This window comes from Cololabis saira, chromosome 15 (assembly GCF_033807715.1).
Source record: "Cololabis saira isolate AMF1-May2022 chromosome 15, fColSai1.1, whole genome shotgun sequence".
Taxonomy (NCBI): domain Eukaryota; kingdom Metazoa; phylum Chordata; class Actinopteri; order Beloniformes; family Belonidae; genus Cololabis; species Cololabis saira.
The window spans coordinates 5,293,257-5,316,110 of record NC_084601.1 but is presented as its reverse complement, the minus strand read 5'-3'; the positions used below and the strand labels follow the sequence as shown (position 1 = coordinate 5,316,110).

The following is a 22,854-nucleotide window of genomic DNA, read 5'->3' as shown; positions in this document are numbered from 1 at the left end:
TCCTGCAAATATACTTTCAGCTCATCAAGAAGTTGCTTGCTGAATTTCCTCTAGTAACATTAATTTCTCTCTCTGTAAACTCAAAGCCTTGTTCTTATTTGCTAAAACATTTTAAACTGATTTTTGATCCTCCCAAGAGTCATTCCATATGTGATGATGTTAATCTCTGGAGATCACAACGGGGTCATGATCCCAAGCCTCTGAGTGTTCTGCCGGAGCAGCTTCAAAAACATATTTTTCTGGATATGTGTTACATTCTGTCTGTAACAATTTGGGACACTACATCTGTTTGGTATTTGGAGATAACATTAGCTTCATTACAGCCAATATCTATGGTCATGACAACAGAACTGAGAATGAAACATTACTTGATACTTTGGAGGACAGAATCCTTTCTTGGCTCTCTAAATGTATTTGTATCTTCTAGACTAGATTACTGTAATGTGTTATTTGCAGGATGTTCAAGTAATTCGCTGAATAGGCTCCATGTGATCCAAAATGCAGCAGCGTGAGTGCTGACAGGAATCAACGAGAGGCCATGTCTCTCCAGTGTTAGTCTCACTCCATTGGCTACCCGTAAAACTTAGTATTAAATTAAAAATGTTATTACTTGCGTATAAAGCCCAAAACGGCGTAGCTCTGTGATATTTGCAAGACCTAATAGTATCTTATGTCCAGTACTGGAGTTGAGGGGGGATGAGGGGGGATGGCATCCCCTCCTGAAATAAAAACGGTCCAAATCATCCCCCCTGTAAAACTGCCATCCCCCCTTTCCATCCCTTATGTCATTTCATCAATGAATGTGGTTTTACTGCTATTTCAACATTTAGAGTCATCACCAGAAAAATAACACCAGAAAAATAACTTATTTGATAATTTTCACCTGTTTCAAGTAGATTTTCACTTGAAATAAGCAGGAAAGTCTGCCAGTGGGACAAGATTTATCTTCTTATTACAAGCAAAAAAATCTTGTTCCACTGGCAGATTTTTCTACTTATTTCAAGTGAAAATCTACTTGAAACAGGTGAAAATTGTTGTTTTTTCCAGTGATGAGTCTTGTTTTAAGTGTAATGACATTAGAAATAAGACAACTATTCTTGTTAAGATTTTGAGTTTTTGCAGTGATCCATTTTACTTATCCTGTGAAGGACAGAGTCATATTGATAAGTTCAGAAAAGTGTTTTTTATTGTTGTGTTTTGATGTATTTGATGTAAGCCCAGTGGATATTTAAAGCTTACAGAAGGCTGCATTTAACTGCTGCTATGTCATTCCTGCAGTATTTCTGCAGGTGTTTTGGTCAGTGCTATTATTTTTAATATATTATATTATTTGTAATCAGCACAAATTATCTGTCCCCATATGATAAAATCCACCATCCCCTCTGATTTTTTTTTACAACTCGAGTACTGCATAGGTCTCCTCCCCATCAAGATTTCCAAAAAATTACATCACTAGATCCAGAATGAGACTCTTGTATAAAGGAAATGTGTTTAAACTTTTAGAATATAACGTCCTCAAACTTCGAGCAAAAAATAAATAAAGTTAAGTTTGAGCTCGCACGGCTCCAGTGGTGACGTCACGTCATGCGCTGGAGTATGTTTGATTTAACACACCGCGTATCCCTCCATTCCGTTGGCGTTGAGTTTGTTGGACGAATTCACCTTTAGTTTATCATTAGAAGTATTATTACTTGCATTTAAAAAACAAATTGATAAATGGATAAAATAAGACCAGCAAAATACCCCGTCCCGAACAAAGGCTGACCTTTGAATGCGGAAAAACACCGCCGCTCGGTGTCGGAGTTGGTCGTAACGCCGTCGCAGCTTCACACAAACCTGGTTGTTTTACTTCCAAACGTTCACTTTACTTCCACATGTTGTTTTTAGTGGCTGTTCTCTGATGCGCTGATTTTCAACAATTTCTCCGGAGTTCAGGATTGAATTGAATCAAACGTTTAAAGTGAGTATCAAATAGTGAACGTCCACCTCACCGTGCTTTTTAACCAGTATGATCTGCAGAGAGGAAAACTAGTTTTGATCTTTCACTGTCTAGGAGGTAAAACGGAAGGGAAACGGGGATTAAACAAGTCCAGTCCGGGTTTAATGCGTTATTAAGGCTGGATTATTATTGTTCTGCCTGACGCACCTCCCACAAATAATAATGATAATAATAATAATAATAACACGAGTCAAAAGGTCGCTGTGTTGTGGCTGTAGCAGATCCACACATAACAGACGTGGGGAAGAAAAGATCCCTAATGGTTTAACTTTTCACCACTTTCCTGCTTGGAGGCCAAGTATCTGAGATAACAGAGTCAAATCTAGTGATAATGCTGAAAATAGTTCTGCTCTTATTTGCAAAGTAAAAGGAGATAAGGACCTCACTTTTCCATCCTTTAGTCCATGGGCTAGAACCCAAAATGTCACTTGTCAGTACAACTCAAGGTGACCAAACTTACTTTTTACTTTACTTTTATTTTATTTTTGAAATGATCCATGTTTATAGATGATGTTTTGGTATTATCACCTTCCTGAGTGGCAGCTGGATCATAGTTATTAACTCATGAAGTTACCACCCCCTTCAGAAAATTACATTTTAGATGCTGCTGCATGTCCTGGTTTAGACTCATGTACGGGAAATCTGTCAATGTTTCACAATATTGTCTTTGGTATCATTTCAAAGGAGACCTTTTAAGCATTCATTCAAGCTAAGATGTGAATCTTTCTGACCAACATAGAGGTCACTGCAGCTCTTATATACCAATACTATATTGTTGTTACCGGCAGAGGTGTCAAGTAACAAAGTACAAATACTTCGTTACCTTACTTAAGTAGACATTTTGGTTATCTATACTTCACTGGAGTAATTATTTTTCAGACGACTTTTTACTTTTACTCCTTACATTTTCACGCAATTATCTGTACTTTTTACTCCTTACATCTTAAAAACAGCCTCGTTACTCTATTTCATTTTGGCCTTTAATAAAAACTATCCAGTTAAATTGCTCCATCAGGATAGAGTGAATTTGGTTGTGGTTGTTTCAGATGTTCTTGTCCAGTTTTGTTCTTACATCCGTTCCCTCAGATTCCTGCAACTAAACTTGGATGTACATTCCAATAAAGGTTAGGATAAATGATAACATGCCTCTGAAGTTTGACTTTTTGCACCATTACAATACTTATAGGCAACTAGTCATCATATCTCCTGCTCTCTGAAACACATGTTAATGCTCAATAGTACACATATATGCTTCTTTAATATATTTGCATTATACTAAGATGCATTCATTTTCAATGGCTTTTATCCTTAATGGCTTTTTTCCCCCTTACATTACTTTTACTTTTATACTTTAAGTAGTTTAGAAACCAGTACTTTTATACTTTTACTTGAGTAAAAAACTTGAGTTGATACTTCAACTTCTACAGGAGTTTTTTTAAACTCTAGTATCTATACTTCTACCTGAGTAATGAATGTGAATACTGAAGACACCTCTGGTTACCGGTCATTGTGAGCCTTAAACTAGAAGAGCATCATTAGGCTCCTATGAAACTATAACAGCCACTAATGTCACAAACTGGTCTTTATCTGCAAATACACGACATAAAGGACATAACAATGAGATAAGGAACCAGCTTAGTTTTATAAACAACATTAGAGACACAAAATACAAAAAATACACACAAAAAAAATACAAAAACTGGAATACTCACAGGACAAAGGATTCAGGAAATGTATAATAAACCCAATTAAGAATCATCAATTAACCTGAAAGGGGTGGGTAACTTCATGAGCTGATAACTATGATCCAGCTGCCACTCGGGAAGGTTATCATACCAAAATATCATCTATAGTCATGGATCTTTTCAAAAATCATAAGTAAGTTTGGTCACCTTGAGTGGTGCTGATAACTGGTCTGGAACATGAACTACTTTTACCGGTCAGGACAACTGCTTCCTGCTTGCTCTAAAACTAAACACCTGGGACACAGCATCACTGATGACATGACTGATGATGAAGATATGAATAGACAGCGTCGTATTTTATATATGCAGGCTAATTTGTTGACCAGAAGATTTTCCTGGTGTTCAGAGAGGGTGAAAGTGGGTCTTTTTAGGGCTTAGTTTGATATGGATATGGATTATGGATTCAATTTAAGAAGGCCAGCATCCATAAATTACAGGTTGCGTACAATGATTGTCTGCGTATTTTACTTGGGAAACCAAGATGTCACTAGACTAGACTAGACTCTAGTGCAAGTGAACTCTTTTGTAAAGTACAAGTTATCACTTTTCATGCTCTTTTGAGGCGATTGATGTTCAAATTCATGTGTCGACTTAATAGCTCTTGTAATGCCGTTATTATGATGTTAACCAACCCAGTCCTCAGTGCTGTAAGATACCAGTCTGCTATGTGGAAACTCTGGTATGACTGTCTTTTTTAAATATTGTTGTATGAATGAATGAATGAATGAATCGTTGTTTATTAATGTGTCATACACCTCTAAGGTTCCAGCCTATAAGGGCTTACAAGACACAGATACACTTCGCCAGCAAACAAACATCAGCTGCATACAAACAAAAACACAAAATTATAAATTCCATTTATACTTTACAGATCAAATTCCAGATCCTTTCTCAGATTCCATATAATTTGTCCTTTCTCTGTTTCCAGGCTCTCTTTATAGAGGTAGCTATAGAGAAAATGTATGTTGTATGTTTGTTTGTTTGTCTTTTTTAATGGACCTGAGTCTAAATAAAAAGATTGATTGATTAAAAGAGTAAAAGAGTTGTCGGCTCGCTTGGATCGCGGCTGTAACGACCAAACATAACCTTCCACAGTAAACCACAAACAAACACTCACACAGACCGGGGTCGGATCATTCATACGGGTTTTATTCCCCACTTCTCCAGCTAAACGCAGTTGCTGGCCAGCTTTCTGCGGGGCGATTAACCCCAATATTCAGATAAAACTAGTTTGTTGAGGAAAAAATATGAACTCTATTTGTAGCTGCAGAGGAAAAAAATAATCCCACGAGGAAAACAAAAATATTGCTCACGCCTCGGAGCCTCTTCCGCACAATATAGCAGTCAAAAAAGAAAAAAAGTGAGAGTAATACAAAACATGTACTGTATGTTGAACTATTATACTAATTTATTGAGACACATGGCAAGTCAAACATTTACCAAAGCAGCTGCCAAACACTCCTAAACAAGGTAGCCGAAGCTCTTAAGGTATCTCGGTAAATTCCAGTTCCTTTCCGGCATTTTAACATCTTTTTGTGCGTTCCGTGTGTTCACTTGGTGCTACTACACTGCTGTTTGTTTACACTCACGAGGCTGCCAACATGGCCGCCGCGTCCCAGAATGCACCTTGGTGACCAAGCCCTATTGGCCAAGTCAGGTCGAACAAGACAGGGAATTTGACTTGGTTATTTTCGCTCACTGTACAGTAAATAGAAAAAATGACAGCTCTCATAAAGATATATACTTATTAACATATACAATTTTTTTTAAAAGTGAAAGGAGCAGCAGTATGAGGTAGACATGGTTATTGAAAGGTGCATTGTTACAGCATATGATTGTAGTTATTATTATTATTATTGCACAGTGGTTGATTACTCCCAATTAAGCCCAATTATAAATATACAATAGAAAACAAGACAGATTACTTGATTAAAAACAACCAATTTTTTTTTTTTTATGAGAATAATTTATTTACATATTATGTAAACTAATCAGAATCAGGTTTAATTTAAGTATGAACATGCCAGACAGGGAATTTGACTCTGGTTATTACACACACTGTACCCAGATTTAAATATTAACAAACAGTAAATAGACCAATGTAGCTCTTATTAACATATACACAATTTAAAAGTGAAAGGTTCAGCAGTATGAGGTAGACATGGTTATTGAAAGGTACATTGTTACAGCATATGATTGTGGTTATTATTATTATCATTATTATTGGCAGCACGGGGGCTTGGTGGTTAACACTGTTGCCTCACAGCAAGAAGGTTCCTGGCTCGACTCCCATGCCCGGCGGGGGTCTTTCTGTGTGGAGTTTGTATGTTGGTCATCCCGTTGCTGGCCCCCCCTTCTCCTCCCTTTTCTCTCTTTTGTCCTGCAGGTGGCCGTGGGTGGCTTGTAGCTTGCATTACGGAGCACAAGTCTTTTCCTGACCCTGCACCCCAACCTGGGACTTGCTGATTGGGCCGGAGCTTCGGGAGCTGTGTGCTGGCCTGCGGTCCCCACCCCCGGTCATCCCGTTGCTGCTTCCACCTGCCTGCTGTGCTGTTGCCGTCCCTGACCCACCAGTCTGGCCCTCGGCAGGAGGGTCCCCCCTGATGAGCCTGGTCCTGCTCAAGGTTTCTTCCCTCCTAAAGGGGAGTTTTTCCTTGCCACTGTTTGGCTTAAGGTTTTTCTCCCACTAGGGGAGTTTTTACCTGCCATTGTTTATGTAATAACTGCTCGGGGGTCATGTTCTGGGTATGGGTCTCTGTAAAGCGTCTAGAGACAACTCTGTTGTATTAGACGCTATATAAATAAAATTGAATTGAATTGAATTGAATTGTTGTACTATTACCGTATTTTCTGGACTATAAGCCGCACCTGCATACAAGCCGCATCCGCTCTATTTAAAGAAAAAAAAGATAAGCAAGCCGCAGATATTTATGTTGTTAGATTAGATATTTACTACATGTCCAGAAGGATTTTGAACTGTAAATGATGTACATGTTTGTACCTAAATAGATCCTTTCCTAACAGTGTCTTTTAACACGGCAGCAACTTTGCTGATTCAAACCGGACAGAACCAAGAGAAAATAACCGGTATTTATTTATCTGTTTGAAATCTGCTTCTACCTACTTCTATCTGCTAAAGAAGAAGTAGCGTATTCTTCTTTGCATTTATTTTGTCTTAGTTTTGATTCTAATTCAGGTTAGAGCGCCCCGAGTGGTGGAAGAAAAATCCACAGAATAGCTGCACCTTTGTATAAGCTGCATGGTTGAAAACCTATGAAAAAAGTAACGGCTTATAGTCCAGAAAATACGGCATACTAATTTATACTATACTAATACTCATTTATATACACGCAAGGAGGGAACCCTGCTTGCGTGGGTTCCCTCCGGTTACTCCGGTTTCCTTCCACATTCCATAACATGCATAGTAGGTAAATTGGTGATTCTAAATTGCCCGTAGATGTGAGTGTGAGTATGTCTGGTTGTTTGTCTGTATATGTGGCGATAGACTGGTGACCTGTCCAGGTGAACCCCTGCCTCTCACCTGTAATGAGCTGGGATAGACTCCAGCAGACCGCAAAGGATAAAGCGGGTATAGAAAATTGATGGATGAAAGGATTATGATTATTATTGCAGTTATTGATTGATTACTCTGAGTTAAGAGAGTTCATCAGAGCAACAGTTTGGGGGAAGAAACTGTCTCTGTGTCTGGAGGTTTTGGCGTACAGAGCTCTGTAGCGCCGCCCAGAGGGGAGGAGTTCAAACAAGTCTGTGTCCAGGATGTGAGGGGTCTGCAGAGATGCTACCTGCCCGTTTCCTGGGCCTGGATAGATGGGAGGTTAGTCCCAATTATCCTCTCCGCAGACCTAATTGTCCATTGCAGTCTATGCCTGTCTAGTTGTCGTGACGTCACCTGAAACAGTTGTACATCAGCCTGAATCTCCGTCAGAGCTGCCTTACACTTGCCTCTGTGTCCTCCTGCCTGCCACTTGCAGTCATCCAGGGAGCCACCGAAACACGGTTACTGCGTAGCTTCCGTTATCGAGACCAAGACATGTCTCATGTTGAATAAAATAAGTCATAACCAGTGCTGGAGATGAGGGGGGATGGAATCCCCCCCTGAAATAAAAACGGTCCAAATCATCCCCCCCGTAAAACTGCCATCCCCCCTTTCCATCCCTTATGTCATTTCATCAATGAATGTGGTTTTACTGCTATTTCAACATTTAGAGTCATCACCAGAAAAATAACTTATTTGACCATTTTCACCCGTTTCAAGTAAATTTTCACTTGAAATAAGTAGAAAAATCTGCCAGTGGGACAAGATTTATCTTCTTATTACAAGCAAAAAAATCTTGTTCCACTGGCAGATTTTTTTACTTATAAGTGAAAATCTACTTGAAACAGGTGAAAATTGTTGTTTTTTCCCGTGATGAGTCTTGTTTTAAGTGTAATGAGATTTTTTTTTACTAAAATTAGACATTTTAACTAGAAATAAGACAAATATTCTTGTTAAGATTGTGAGTTTTTGCAGTGATCCATTTTACTTATCCTGTGAAGGACAGAGTCATATTGATAAGTTCAGAAAAGTGTTTTTTATTGTTGTGTTTTGATGTATTTGATGTAAGCCCAGTGGATATTTAAAGCTTACAGAAGGCTGCATTTAACTGCTGCTATGTCATTCCTGCAGTATTTCTGCAGCTGTTTTGGTCAGTGCTATTATTTGTAATATATTATATTATTTGTAATCAGCACAAATTATCTGTCCCCATATGATAAAATCCACCATCCCCCCTGATTTTTTTTTTACAACTCGAGTACTGGTCATAACTAAACTGTATATGCTGATCAACGTAATGTGTGTGTGTGCTAAGCTTAGTGTGGGTTTACTCTGACTTCTCACTGAATGGAACATTCTGTACCAGGCAAGAGATAAGGGGTGTCAAGCATTTTATTGCTTGAAAAAGCAATAAAACCAGTCTCACACACAGAATGGTCAGAACTCAGTGGTCAGAACTCAGCGGAGCAGGCTGACTTCTCCTTCTGCAGAGGACTATTAAATTCTGTCCCAGTCTTCTGTCCTTCTTTAACTTTTCCAGCTCGATCAACAGATCCGGGGCGATCAGGTTCGATCACAACACTCATCATGCACAAAGTTAAAATTCTACTGTTTTCCAGCCAACCTTGTCTGTGCGAGTGATTATGGAGGAGGATGAGATGGAGATGAGCAAAAAGGAACTCCGGAGGTGGATCAGGGACCAGATAGTGTCGCACATCCCTGCCATAGAAGAAAAACACATCAGTCTCTGCTGGAAAGAAGTGGAAAAAATTGAGGAACAGACTTCCAGCATCGTGAAGCTCGATCAGTGAGTGTTGTAGTTTTCTTTTTTGCTTGTAAGCCTGCTTCTTGTGAAAATGATGTTTCTTCATATGCATGCATGCATGCATTCGTTCATCCATTCATTAAATACCCCATACACACGTTGTCCTCTTCAGAGTTGCAGGGTTGTTAATGTTTGACAACCATGCAGCTAAAACTACACACACCTATTTATGACCGTGGTCATTTTGCAGTGTGTTGCAGTCCATTTCAGTTCAGGAATACTTCATTCATTACTGAGGAGATATTTTACTAACTCAGTCAGGCAGTGTTATAGAGGTGCACAGTGACTGCGTTTCCATGCATCAATAACCCTTTTAAAACTTGAATATTGGCAATAACCCGAATTTGCACAGCCATGTAAACACCAAAAACCCCTTTGAATAACCCGAATTTGCTCATATTCAGGTTTTTAAAACCCCAATATGACCCCTGGGTTACTCCTTTTAAAACCTGAATATTGGGTCATGTAAACGCCAAACGGAATATCCCCATCAAACGGAACAGGAATTTGTTTTCTGCTCATGCTCTGTTCACAAGGAATCCTGGTCTTTTGAGTCCAGGAAGTTCTTATAAACACGGAGAAACACAAGACCAGGAGGAGACTAATCACTTCATAAATGTAATGAAGGATATGAACATTTCTGCATTTGTAGATGGTAGAAAGTACCGGGATAGCGAGATTTAAAAGAAGGTGAGCGAAAAGTTGCGGGAAGCAGCATTTGTTTTGAATTTGGATACAGGAAGAAGAAGCGGAAATGACGGGAATTGCGTCATGATGTTCTCCGCGCGTCACTGGTTTGATCCAGATATCCCAAATGATTAATTACCATGTAAACGGAATATTCCGAATGTTTCAGTAACCGGAATATTAGCAAAAACCCGAATTTTGACTGCATGTAAACTTAGTTACAGTTGTCCATTATGTTTTTAATTTTGTAAAGAATTCTTCTTTCCTCAATTGGTGTTAAAATATATATATTAAAGACTTTTGTTCTGCTGTTGCTTTCACATAGCACATGAAAACAGTTTAGTCCACGGACAATTCCTTTTTGATTTTGACGTCCATTCTTTAATTACTGATATTGATTACTTCTGTACTAGGTTTCTTGACGTATTCAGTTTCTGCATCTTTTGCATCTTTTTGTCCATATGCCATATTGTCCATATGCAGTATTTTCAGTATAGTTATGGAGGATCATTATCATCTCAGAAATCAAAGTATGGCAATCCCTTTTCTCCACTGACAGCCAAAATCTAACAGATGACCTTCTCTTAACCCCTGGAAGGATTAGTTTTAAATCATACAGGATCCAAATCCTCATGTAACCTGTGTCTTTTGTGGGTGTCTGCTCAGATCTGTGGCAGCATGTGAGGAAGCTGCGAAGGAGCTATACTCTTTGATGGGATGGGAGTACAGAGACTCTGATTCTGATGATGGCGATGAACCCACAGGCTGTGGTAAAAAACAAAACAAACAAAAAACGACATAAATTACTATGTAACACTAAATAAGTGTTTGGGATGGCAAAATTGAACCTTTTCTTTTCTCTTCTTTTAGGACGTACACGTCTGTTACACTATGATCTCTCTAGGTGTCAGGCCCACAGCTCTCCAACGTCTCATAGTTCTGCTCAGTGGACAGCGCCAACAGACAGAGACAACCATGACACTCAAGACAGAAATGGCACCAGTGGACATAATAGCCCCCCCACTTCGACGAGAGAACCGGTGGTGGTCTTGACTAAAACTAGTGAATCTCAGCTCATCCAAGCTTTACGTCCGCCATCACCGCAGCCTGATATCAATGAAAAGGAAACTTCAAGTATCGCTGAGTCTAGTATGCAGCGGGAATCAGAAAATAATACAAGTGATTCCGATTTATCTCTCTCGGGATTTAACACTGGATCAAGCAAACGAAGAAAACTTAATTCAAATGTTACAGTGAAAAGGAATCACCCCACTGCCCGTAAAAGTGGCAGCTGGGCTAAGAGAAGAACTACATCAAATGTCCTCCCATCATCCCCATCCCCAGAAAGTACACCTAGTAAATTAGAAGCAATGAAAGCACGGCAAGCAAGTCCAAACACTGATTCTGAAACCGATATAAAAAAAGCAACGACGCCGCGGCTTAAAACGACAAAGACAGCAGCCCAATCCACCACAGCAAAGATGACAACACCTCCGTCCACCACAACAAAGACAAGAACACCTCTATCCAACGGAACAAACCAAAAAACAGCCCAGTCCACCACAACAAAGACAACACCTTTATCCAACACAACAAAGACAACACCTTTATCCACCACAACAAAGACAACACCTCCGTCCAACCCGGACAGCAATGTTGAGAGTGAGGCAGTGGAGACGCCTGCACCCGACCCAGATGCTCCGCCTGATATCAATGAAGAGGAAACTTCAAGTAGTGCTGAGTCTAGCATGCAGCGGGAATCAGAAAATAATACAAGTGATTCCGATTTATCTCTCTCAGCATTTAACACTGGATCAAGCAAACGAAGAAAACTTAATTCAAATGTTACAGTGAAGAGGATTCACCCCACTGCCCGTAAAAGTGGCAGCTGGGCTAAGAGAAGAACTACATCAAATTTCCTCCCATCATCCCCATCCCCAGAAAGTACACCTAGTAAATTAGAAGCAATGAAAGCACGGCAAGCAAGTCCAAACGCTGATTCTGAAACCGATATAAAAAAAGCAACAACACCGCAGCTTAAAATGACAAAGACAACAGCCCAATCCACCACAGCAAAGATGACAACACCTCCGTCCACCACAACAAAGACAAGAACACCTCCGTCCACCACAACAAAGACAACACCTTTATCCACCACAACAAAGACAACACCTTTATCCAACGGAACAAACCAAAAAACAGCCCAGTCCAACACAACAAAGACAACAACACCTCCGTCCAACCCGGACAGCAATGTTGAGAGTGAGGCAGTGGAGACGCCTGCACCCGATCCAGATGCTCCGCCTGATATCAATGAAGAGGGAACTTCAAGTAGTGCTGAGTCTAGTATGCAGTGGGAGACAGACGATAATTTAAGTGATTCCGATTTCTCTCCCTCAGAATTTAACACTGGATCAAGCAAACGAAGAAAACTTACAGTGAAGAGGAATCACCCCACTGCCCGTAAAAGTGGCAGCTGGGCTAAGAGAAAAACTAGAGCAAACGTCCTCCCATCATCCCCATCCCCAGAAAGTACACCGAGTAAATTTGAAGCAATGAAAGCACGGCAAGCAAGTCCAAACGCTGATTCTGAAACCGATATAAGAAAAGCAACGACGCCGCGGCTTAAAACGACAAAGACAACGGCCCAATCCACCACAGCAAAGATGACAACACCTCTATCCCACACAACAAAGACAACACCTTTATCCACCACAACAAAGACAACACCTTTATCCAACGGAACAAACCAAAAAACAGCCCAGTCCAACACAACAAAGACAACAACACCTTTATCCACCACAGCAAAGACAACAACGACTCCGTCCAACCCGGACAGCAATGTTGAGAGGGATCCAGATGCTCAGGGTGATGACACAGCACATTTACAATCATCTTTTCTTTTTTTTTTTTTTTTTTTCCATCATTCAGTGTTTTCAATACTACGTCTGTGATATAACGATCTCGTGGGGGTGTTTTTCTGTCCACTTATTTATAAACAAAGACTTTCTTTTAAAGCGGAGCAAGATGAGTAATTTATGATATTGTGGAGTAGATGTAAAGGAAGTGAAATAATATTCAAGATTTTTTTGTTTTGTTGTTTCATGAATGTTTAAGAGAAAACATGCTGTTATTGGTACAATCACAATTGGCTCCCACAACATTGGTTAAAGACATACAAACATCGTTTTCCCTTTGAGAGATATAAATATCCCTCCAATTTATCTGTTTTCTGTTCCCCCCATTTTTATTCCACTAACAGAAGTAACCCCTGTGAACCGTCAGTCCTCTGGAGCTACTAAGACTCCTCCAAGTGTGCCACAAGCAAAGCTCAGGGTGAACATGACTGTCCTGGCAAGGAGGAGGCCGTTGACTTGGCAACTTGGGAAAATTACTGAAATAATAACAAAGGGTAAGCATTACAGCCGTCTTTCCAACATGCAAAGAATAGATTAGAATACGAACCTAGTCAGCAGTTGGGCTTCAAAACTGAGTCTTCCTTCACAGTTTCCCGCAAACAATCAGGGACCGGATTCACAAAACATTCTTAAGAAGAAAAATCCTCTTAAGTGTCATTTTTCTCTTAAGTTCAGTCTTAAGAAGAAAAAAGAAGAAGCCATATTCTCCAAAAAAGTATTTTCTCAACTTTCTTCTTAAGTTTCTTCTTAAGAAAAAACTTAAGAATAAATGGTATTTTTGAAATAAAAGTTCTCAAATTTGTTCTTGACTTTTTTCTTAACTTTAAAGACAACCTTGACCAGTCTTAAAATGTCTTCTGTGAAAAGGTAAGACTCTAATATCACCTTTTTCAACACATTTTAGACAAGTTTAGACAAGTAGGTCATAGTTTGAGGATATACTTTGTAATTAATTACAGAAAGAGCCTGTTAACTGTTTGTTAGCATGTTAGTTAGCGTGGTAGTTAATTATTATTCATTTTCCCCAATAGTATTTTTTTTCGCACATTAATCTCATCCACCATAACCTTGAAAAGTTCCTGCATCTCTTTTTCTCCTTCTCCATGTTTAGAGAGTGACTGACGGTTAAGACCTAAACTACCTATAAATGTTGTTTGTTGGTGCGTGCAATGCAATGACATATTTTAAGAAGTTCTTAAGTAGGAAAAATAAGAAATTCGTAAGAAATGACAGTTCTTAAGACGGTTCTTAAGAAAATATTGGTGAATCCAGCCCCAGATTAGCAGTTACTTAGACCCACAGGTATGATGTATATTATCATGTTTTTTAGATGCGCTATTTTTCTCACAGCAGTCGTGCCATTTTGATCCAAAAACAACATAATTTTTAAGCCAGTGCTCTTTCCTTTTGGTCATTCGTGCAGTGTAAACAGAGGTGGCTGATTGCCATGTCAGTGTTTCCCTACAGATCACAATTCAACGTTGCTTCATCAACTTGGTGAAAACAAGACGAGATCGGCTTTACACTGTGTCGCCTTCTGCCTGGTTGCATGTTTATCTCTGCCTATTCCCACGCCATGCTGCATTTACTGTACCCCACTTTTAAAGATTAGTTGTAGGTTGTAGACAGTACTCGAGTTGTAAAAAAAAAAATCAGGGGGATGGTGGATTTTATCATATGGGGACAGATAATTTGTGCTGATTACAAATAATATAATATATTACAAATAATAGCAGTGACCAAAACACCTGCAGAAATACTGCAGGAATGACATAGCAGCAGTTAAATGCAGCCTTCTGTAAGCTTTAAATATCCACTGGGCTTACATCAAATACATCAAAACACAACAATAAAAAACACTTTTCTGAACTTATCAATATGACTCTGTCCTTCACAGGATAAGTAAAATGGATCACTGCAAAAACTCACAATCTTAACAAGAATATTTGTCTTATTTCTAGTTAAAATGTCTCATTTTAGTAAAAAAAATCGCATTACATTTAAAACAAGACTCATCACTGGAAAAAACAACAATTTTCACATGTTTCAAATAGATTTTCACTTGAAATAAGTAGAAAAATCTGCCAGTGGAACAAGATTTTTCTACTTATTTCAATTGAAAATTTGCTTTAAACAGGTGAAAATTGTCAAATAAGTTATTTTTCTGGTGATGACTCTAAATGTTAAAATAGCAGTAAAACCACATTCATGATGAAATGACATAAGGGATGGAAAGTGGAGATGGCAGTTTTACAGGGGGGATGATTTGGACCGTTTTTATTTCAGGGGGGGATGCCATCCCCCCTCATCCCCCCTCAACTCCAGTACTGGTTGTAGAGTTCTTTATTTTAAAAATGGCTGGATAGGAAACGGGTAGAGAGAGAAGGGGAAGACACGCAGTAAAGAGCAACAGGCCGGGACTGGAACATGCCCCGCCTGCATGAGGGCGATAGCCATCCTGCACATGGTGCACCTGCTCAACCCGCTGAGCTGTCTGGGGCCCTTCAGTGGGAACCACCAGCTTTTAACAGAGCTGTAAAGATGTGGTTTAAAAGGAGCAGAATGTTGTTCTAAAAATACCTCTATTGTAGAGATGCATAAAATTCAAACCCAGTCCCCAAATTCCACCTTTGGGTCTTAAAAATGTAGACCAATGTGCAACTACGGAGCATGAGTCCCACCTTGATCATGCTACTTGAAAAGTACTGAAGAAACAAGCAAACAATGGGGTTAAGGTAAACTGATATCTAAATGTTAGGGACAAAAAGATCTAATCTTACATTTGGAAGAATATTGACCTCCTGAGCAAAAAACTAACAAAATCTTGGTGAGTAAAAATTAAGCTAGTAGAGTACACCATAGACATATAAACGTATCCGCCCCATGGAGCTGCTGTGATACGTCAACGTCGCCGCCATATTGGATGTTCAAGACTGCGCTGTTAAACTAATACAAGTAAATGGACTGAGTTTCATAAAGCGCCTTTCTACAAAGAAATTTACATTTTATGTCTCATTTATTCATTCACACACGCACTAATATACTTGGGGAACAGTTAGACACCAAATATAATATATTTAATTTTCTCAGATGGCAAAAATAAGAACTTTATTGATCTCACATAGGAGTAATTCATGTTATATCAGCTATAGAGAACAAGGTAGTGCCGAAAAACAATATATATCCCCCCTCACTAAAATAAGAAAAATAGAGAAACATATTTTCTCATCAACAAAACAAATAAAAAAAATGTCAAATAACAAAATAACATATTTGAACCATTTTTCAGACAATAAAATAACATTTGAATTCATTATTTTGTTACTTGAAAAAATGTAAAATATGCTTTGTTGATGAGAAAATATGGGATCAAGTTCTTATCTTTGCCATCTGAGAAAATTAAATATATTATATTTGGTGCCTAACTGTTTCCCAAGTATATTAGTGCGTGTGTGAATGAATAAATAAGACGTAAAACGTACATCTCTTTGTAGAAAGGAGCTTTATGAAAATAAGTCCATTTACTTGTATTACGGTAGTTTACAGCGCAGTCTTGAACATCCAATATGGCAGCGACGTTGACGTATCACAGCAGCGGGCAAGAACACTTGATGTGGTGTCTACGTATATATGTCTATGGAGCACACACCCTGCATCGCCTGTTACTTTTCCCTGGTTGATTGTGTCCCTGAACGCTGTTGATCTTCCATGCATTCAAGTACATTTTTCATGATGAGGCAAATTATGTATTTTGTTAAGTGTTTTTTTTTTCTTCTTCTTCTTAATTGCAGAAGACGGTAGAATAAAATACAAGGTAACTTTTAAGGAGAATGAGAGGAGCCTTGTGTCCAGTCACCACATTGCCTTTCACTATTGCGCAAGGATAGAACAGCTGTCTATTGGTGCTCGTGTGGTGATCCAGCACCGGACTGAGAGCCTTCAGTATCAGCCCGGTATCGTGGCAGAGCTCCCCTCCCGCATGAACCGGATGAGGTAGGTGTGTGTGTGTGTGTGTGTGTGTGTGTGTGTGTGTGTGTGTGTGTGTGTGTGTGTGTGTGTGTGTGTGTGTGTGTGTGTGTGTGTGTGTGTGTGTGTGTGTGTGTGTGTGTGTGTGTGTGTGTGTGTGTGTGTGTGTGTGTGTGTGTGTGTGTGTGTGTGTGCGTGCTACTGATTATGAAAAGCCTTTTATTTCTGATAATGTCTGTAAGAAATATACAGGACTGTCTCCGAAAATTAGAATATTGTGATAAAGTCCTTTATTTTCTGTAATGCAAAAATTTCATACATTCTGGATTCATTACAAATCAACTGAAATATTGCAAGCCTTTTATTATTTTAATATTGCTGATCATGGTTTACAGCTTAAGAAAACTCAAATATCCTATCTAAAAAAAATAGAATATTCTGGGAATCTTAATCTTAAACTGTAAGCCATAATCAGCAATATTAAAATAATAAAAGGCTTGCAATATTTCAGTTGATTTGTAATGAATCCAGAATGTATGACATTTTTGTTTTTTTAATTGCATTACAGAAAATAAAGGACTTTATCACAATATTCAAATTTTCTGAGACAGTCCTGTATTAGGTTTTAGATAAACCACCGCTTGTTTGGCATAAATCAACTTCAGTAAAAAGTAGGGCTGTCAGTTTAGCGCGTTAATTAGATTAATTAATTTCACTGCTAATTAACGCGTTATGAAAATTAATGCAATTAATTATGAGTGGCAGAATGCGCAAGCATTTGAAATTTGGCCAATTGAGGGACCTGTAGGCCACTTCCCTCCTGCTGCTAGTCCAGGGGTCGGCAACATAGACATATATACATAGACGCCGCATTGACTGCCTGAGAACGTCGGGCGTGGCCGCCATCTTGGATCGGTGGCGCTTTGACTCCAGTGCGTTCATTTCTATTGAGGAAGGAGGTGTATGCATAAGTAAAATAACTATAACTCACTTCATTTTCAACCGATTTTCACGCGGTTTGCTTTGTTACAAACGGCAGACATGTAGCTATGATACAGGATGCTTGATGTACGTTAAAAATGCAGGCTTTCATGCTAAAATACGTTCTGCATGTAGTGTGTGTGTGTGTGTATATATGTATATATATATGTATATATATGTATGTATATATATATATATATATATATATATATATATATATATATATATTATGTATATATATATATATATATATATATATATATATATATATATATATATATATATATATATATATATATATATACACACACACAATATACACAATACAAAATACAGTATAGCATATTAATGAATGTATTGATATATTTTAATAACAGACAAACTTAAAAACAAAAAACATAACGGATGACAGCCTACAATTGTCTTAATGGAGAAAAAAAATAAACATTTGGAAGGAGTGTGTGTGTGTGTGAGGAATTGAATATTAGTGTTATAAATGAAATTATATAATAATGCAATCGCTATGATATATCATTTTATAATATAATACAGTCAAAAATATATGAAATGAGGCAACATACAATAAGATAATACAATATACTATATTACTGGCTGATATATGATATGATATAATAACATGTAATATAATATGGTATAATAGATTAATATAATATCATACATTCTGGACCATGAGATACAGCTGTACTGTATGATCGTCATCTGATTTTAACTACTATCCTTTCATCTGTACCACCATGATTGTCTCTGTATGTGTGTGTGATGTGAGCAAGTAGAGTCATGTTTTTATGAGTTCCTCATTTAAAAAAAACACTGAAAATACAGTGGCTCTGTGAGAGAAACAGACAGAGAGAGAAACAGACAGACAGACAAACAACTGTTGTGAAGTGTGAAGAACAGTTGGTAAAAATGTAAATAGTTTAAGTGAAATAAACTCAACTCAACAATCTTTTTATTATTTTTATTATTATTATCATTATTATCATAGTGTACCTTATTTTTTGTTACCCCTTATTACATGTTATAGTATAACAGAATGTATGATATTATATGAATCTATTATACCATATTATATTACATGTTATTATATCATATTAGCGTACCCAGTAATATAGCATATTGTATTATCTTATTGTATGTTGCTTCATTTCCTATATTTTTGACTGTATTATATTATAAAATTATATATCATAGTGATTGCATTATCATACAATTTTCATTTATAACACCAAATGTTTCTTTTTTTTCTCCATTAAGACAATTGTATGCTGTCATCCGTTTTTTGTTTTTAAGTTTGTCTGTTATTAAAATATATTACTATATTCATTAATATGCTATACTGTATTTTGTATTGTGTATATGTATATATATGTGTGTATATAAATATATGTATATATATATATATATATATATATATATATATATATATATATATATATATATATATATATATATATATATATATATATATATGTGTGTGTATACCTGAATAACATAACCAGTAGTGTGACTACCTGCAGAACGTATTTTAGCATGACAGCCTGAATTTTTTTACGTACATCAAGCATCCTGTGTCATAGCTACATGTCTGCCGTTTGTAACAAAGCAAACCGCGTGAAAATCGGTTGAAAATTAAGTGAGTTATAGTTATTTTACTCATGCAGACACCTCCTTCCTCAATAGAAGTGAACGCACTGGAGTCAAAGCGCCACCGATCCAAGATGGCGGCCACCCCCGACGTCGGCCCCAATAGGAAGCGTCAGTCAATGCGGCGTCTATGTATATATGTCTATGGTCGGCAACCCGCGGCTCTAGAGCCGCATGCAGCTCTTTAGCGCCGCCCTAGTGGCTCCTGGAGCTTTAAAAAAAATGTTTGACCTTTTTTTTTCTTTTTTTCTCTTATTTTTTCTCTTCTTTTTTCTCCTTTTTTTCTTTTTTCTTCTTTTTTTTCTTTTTTTCTTCCTTTTTCCTTTCCTTTTTAATCTCGACATTTTGACTTTTTTCTCGAAATTTTGACTTTTTTCTCGACATTTCGACTTTTTTCTCGAAGTGCATAATGGAAAAAAAAAATCTTTTAGATTAGATTTTTTTTTGTTTAATCGCCTGACAGCACGAGTAAAAAGATTTTTTTTTTATTCAACAGATTCTTGATTTTCATTGATGATCATACCTCAGTCTACACTGGCCTACCCTCACTTCACGTAATCTGCAAACCATGTAAGTGTTAATTTAAAAATACTTTGTGTTTCATATGCTGTAAAGCTTAAGAAGTACAATCAAGTTTTGTGAAAAGCAGCGGTTGTGCCTTATTACTAAACTAATATTTTGTCTTAATATGAAAATTGTTGCCATTTGTCCTCTGTGCCTTAGATAAGACTAATGACACTACCTTAAAAAATGTGAATTACAGCATATTATTATCAAGGTTGTTACATTTAACTCCCTCCTTTTGAAAGTTGTTCATGGTTTTTATAGTGTGAATAAAATTGAACCCCAAAATTCAACTTCTTGTCTTATATTGCCAAAAAGAAGGGCTAACCTTTTCTCACTTTTCTATGACAGTGCCGGACCCTTTAGAGGATATTCATGAGGAAAATCACAGGAATTTCATTACAAACTATTTAAAACAGTGGCCTAACCCCACAAAGGTATGTTACAAGGTTGGGTCAAACGTAAATGTAGAATACAATGGAGTCCAGCAGACAGGGGAGATTACCACGGTTGACTGCAGCTTGGTAAAGGTTAATTTCAAGGTCAGTACCAAATTATGCCTTTTTGCAATTTAATTTCTCCTTATGCATATATTTTGATTGTGTGACGGAGTGGTGTATGTGCTTTATGCTTAGAGTGATCAGCACGACGAGTGGATTTACCGAGGTTCTCCTTGCTTGCAATTCAAATACGCCGCCAAAGGTCAATTAAAATGTTTCATTACAAATATATTCAGTTATTTAATTATTCGTAATGTCTCATTTCTGTCCTGTGTGCTTTTGGTCTTCAGGATCGTCAAAATGAGCACATTGAAGGGACAAAGTATGTGTTAGAGCAACTGTTCGAGGATGATGCCCTACAACCACCAATGAAAGATGCTGATTGTTTTTTATGTTTTTAATATGTTTTTGCATGTTTGTTTTTTATGTGTGATATGTTTTTGCATGTTCCAGGGCGATGGCTGCAGTAGCCTTTTGTTGTCCCCACCAACTTCAATGCCCTGATCTTCCTGAACAATAAAACCAACAGATATTTTATGTTCCTGGTGTGTTTGGTGTCAGATTTGTGTGGCAGCATCATTGAGACTTGTTTTAACTGCCTTGAAAGGGATTACATTTTTATACAAATACACTTTTAGTTACCTTTTTTTTGTTTGTTCTTGGATAAAATTTAGCAGATTTTTCTTCATGCTTATTTTAAATTGTTAATCCAGAGCGTGTTTGAGAAGAAGACAAATGATTTGTGATTAATTAATATGTATAGGCTACTGATTTTTTATTTTTTATTTTTTTAAAGCCTTTGCGTGATATTTATTGAAGTGATAATCTGTGTAATTTCTGTTCTTTTTAAAAAAATAAAAATTGCCACCTATTACTGTACAGGACTGTCTCAGAAAATTAGAATATTATGATTTTCTGTAATGCAATTACAAAAGTGTCATACATTCTGGATTCATTACAAATTAACTGAAATATTGCAAGCCTTTTATTATTTTAATATTGCTGATTATGGTTTACAGCTTAAAAAAATATCCTATCTAAAAAAAATTGAATATTCTGGGAATATTAATCTTAAACTGTAAGCCATAATCATCAATATTAAAATAATAAAAGGCTTGCAATATTTCAGTTGATTTGTAATGAATCCAGAATGTAGGACATTTTTGTTTTTTTTTAATTGCATTCCAGAAAATAAAGAACTTTATCACAATATTTTTGTGATTGCCTACGTATCTTGATGGGAAAACCCAGGTGGTGTAGTGCGAGGGAGTTATTCTGCCAAATGCGTATAAACACTTTTCATGCTCTGTTGAGAAAACTAATGTATAGATTCATTTGTCGACTGAATCACACACAAAACTCTGTTTTAAGGCTGTTGACCAATCCTGGACTGAGTGCTGTGAGATATGAATCAGCAATGTGGAAACACTGGCATGACTGTCTGTCTAAAATATGTATGTGTGTTTGTCTTTTTTAAATGGACCCTGAGTCTATTAATAAAGTCTATCTATCTATCTAATATATGCGTGGTATTTATTGAAGTGATAATCTGTGTAAATGCTGTTAAAAAAATAATAATAAAAAATTGCCACCTATTATGTCTACTGTATAAGCAAATATCAGAGGGTGTTTATGAAAAAGAGAAAAACCTTTATGCATCTCCCCTTTTTGGGTGGGGGGTGTCTTGTTTTTTTTGTTTGTTTTTTTCGTTGCTCAGATGCAGGAAAACACCAATTTATGACTCATTTTTCGTTTTCAACCCTTGTACTGTCTTTGGGTCTCCCTTCCTCTTTTCTCCCTTCCTTCCTTCTTCCCTCGTACATTCTTTCCTTGTTTTCTCCCTTTCTTCCTTGTTTTCTCCCTTCTTTCCTTCCTTCATTCTTTTCTCCCTTAATTCCTTCCATCTTTTCTCCCTTCCTTCCTTCCTTCCTTCTTTCCTCCCTTCCTTCCTTCTTTTTTCTCTTCCTTCCTTCTTTTCTCCCATCCTTCCTTCCTTATTTTCTCCTTTCCTTCCTTCTTTTTTTCCTTCTTTCCTTCCTCCTTCCCTTCTTTCCTTCCTTCTTTTTTCCCTTCTTTCCTCCCTTCCTTCTTCCTTCCTACCTCCCTTCCTTCCTTTTTTCCCTTCCTTCCTTCTTTTTTCCCCTTCTTTCCTTCCTTCCTTCTTTCCTCCCTTCCTTCCTTTTTCCCTTCCTTCCTTATTTTCTCCCTTCCTTCCTTTTTTCCCTTCCTTCCTTCCTTCCTTTTTTCCCTTCCTTCCTTCCTTCCTTATTTTCTCCCTTCCTTCCTTCCTTCCTTCCTTCCTTCCTTCCTTCCTCCCTTCCTTCCTCCCTTCTTCCATTCCTCCTTACTTGACCCGACAGCACAAGGGTTAAAAACATCTCAGGTGTTTTTGGGACTCTGCTGGCTGTGGACGCAGAGAGGCGGTAAGCCTAAATTATGGTTCCGCGT

The 22,854-nt window shown here is 37.6% G+C and overlaps 1 protein-coding gene across 3 annotated transcripts; it reads left to right on the top strand.

The window, feature by feature from the left end:
- Window positions 1–1,626: 1,626 nt before the first annotated feature.
- On the top strand, window positions 1,627–20,943 carry LOC133461338 (histone-lysine N-methyltransferase SETDB1-A-like). Of its 3 annotated transcripts, none has more exons than XM_061742214.1 (11): window positions 1,627–1,960; window positions 8,920–9,107; window positions 10,479–10,582; window positions 10,683–11,444; window positions 11,985–12,680; window positions 13,075–13,224; window positions 16,522–16,723; window positions 19,839–19,912; window positions 20,258–20,448; window positions 20,542–20,608; window positions 20,697–20,943. In XM_061742214.1, the coding sequence occupies exons 2-11, from the start codon at window positions 8,944–8,946 to the stop codon at window positions 20,708–20,710; spliced, it is 2,424 nt and encodes an 807-aa protein (XP_061598198.1). In that variant the 5' UTR covers window positions 1,627–1,960; window positions 8,920–8,943; the 3' UTR covers window positions 20,711–20,943. The 3 variants fall into 3 exon arrangements, with proteins under 3 accessions (XP_061598198.1, XP_061598197.1, XP_061598195.1); XM_061742213.1 differs by having other exon boundaries at window positions 10,683–11,957; window positions 12,489–12,680; XM_061742211.1 differs by having other exon boundaries at window positions 10,683–12,680.
- Window positions 20,944–22,854: the final 1,911 nt, after the last annotated feature.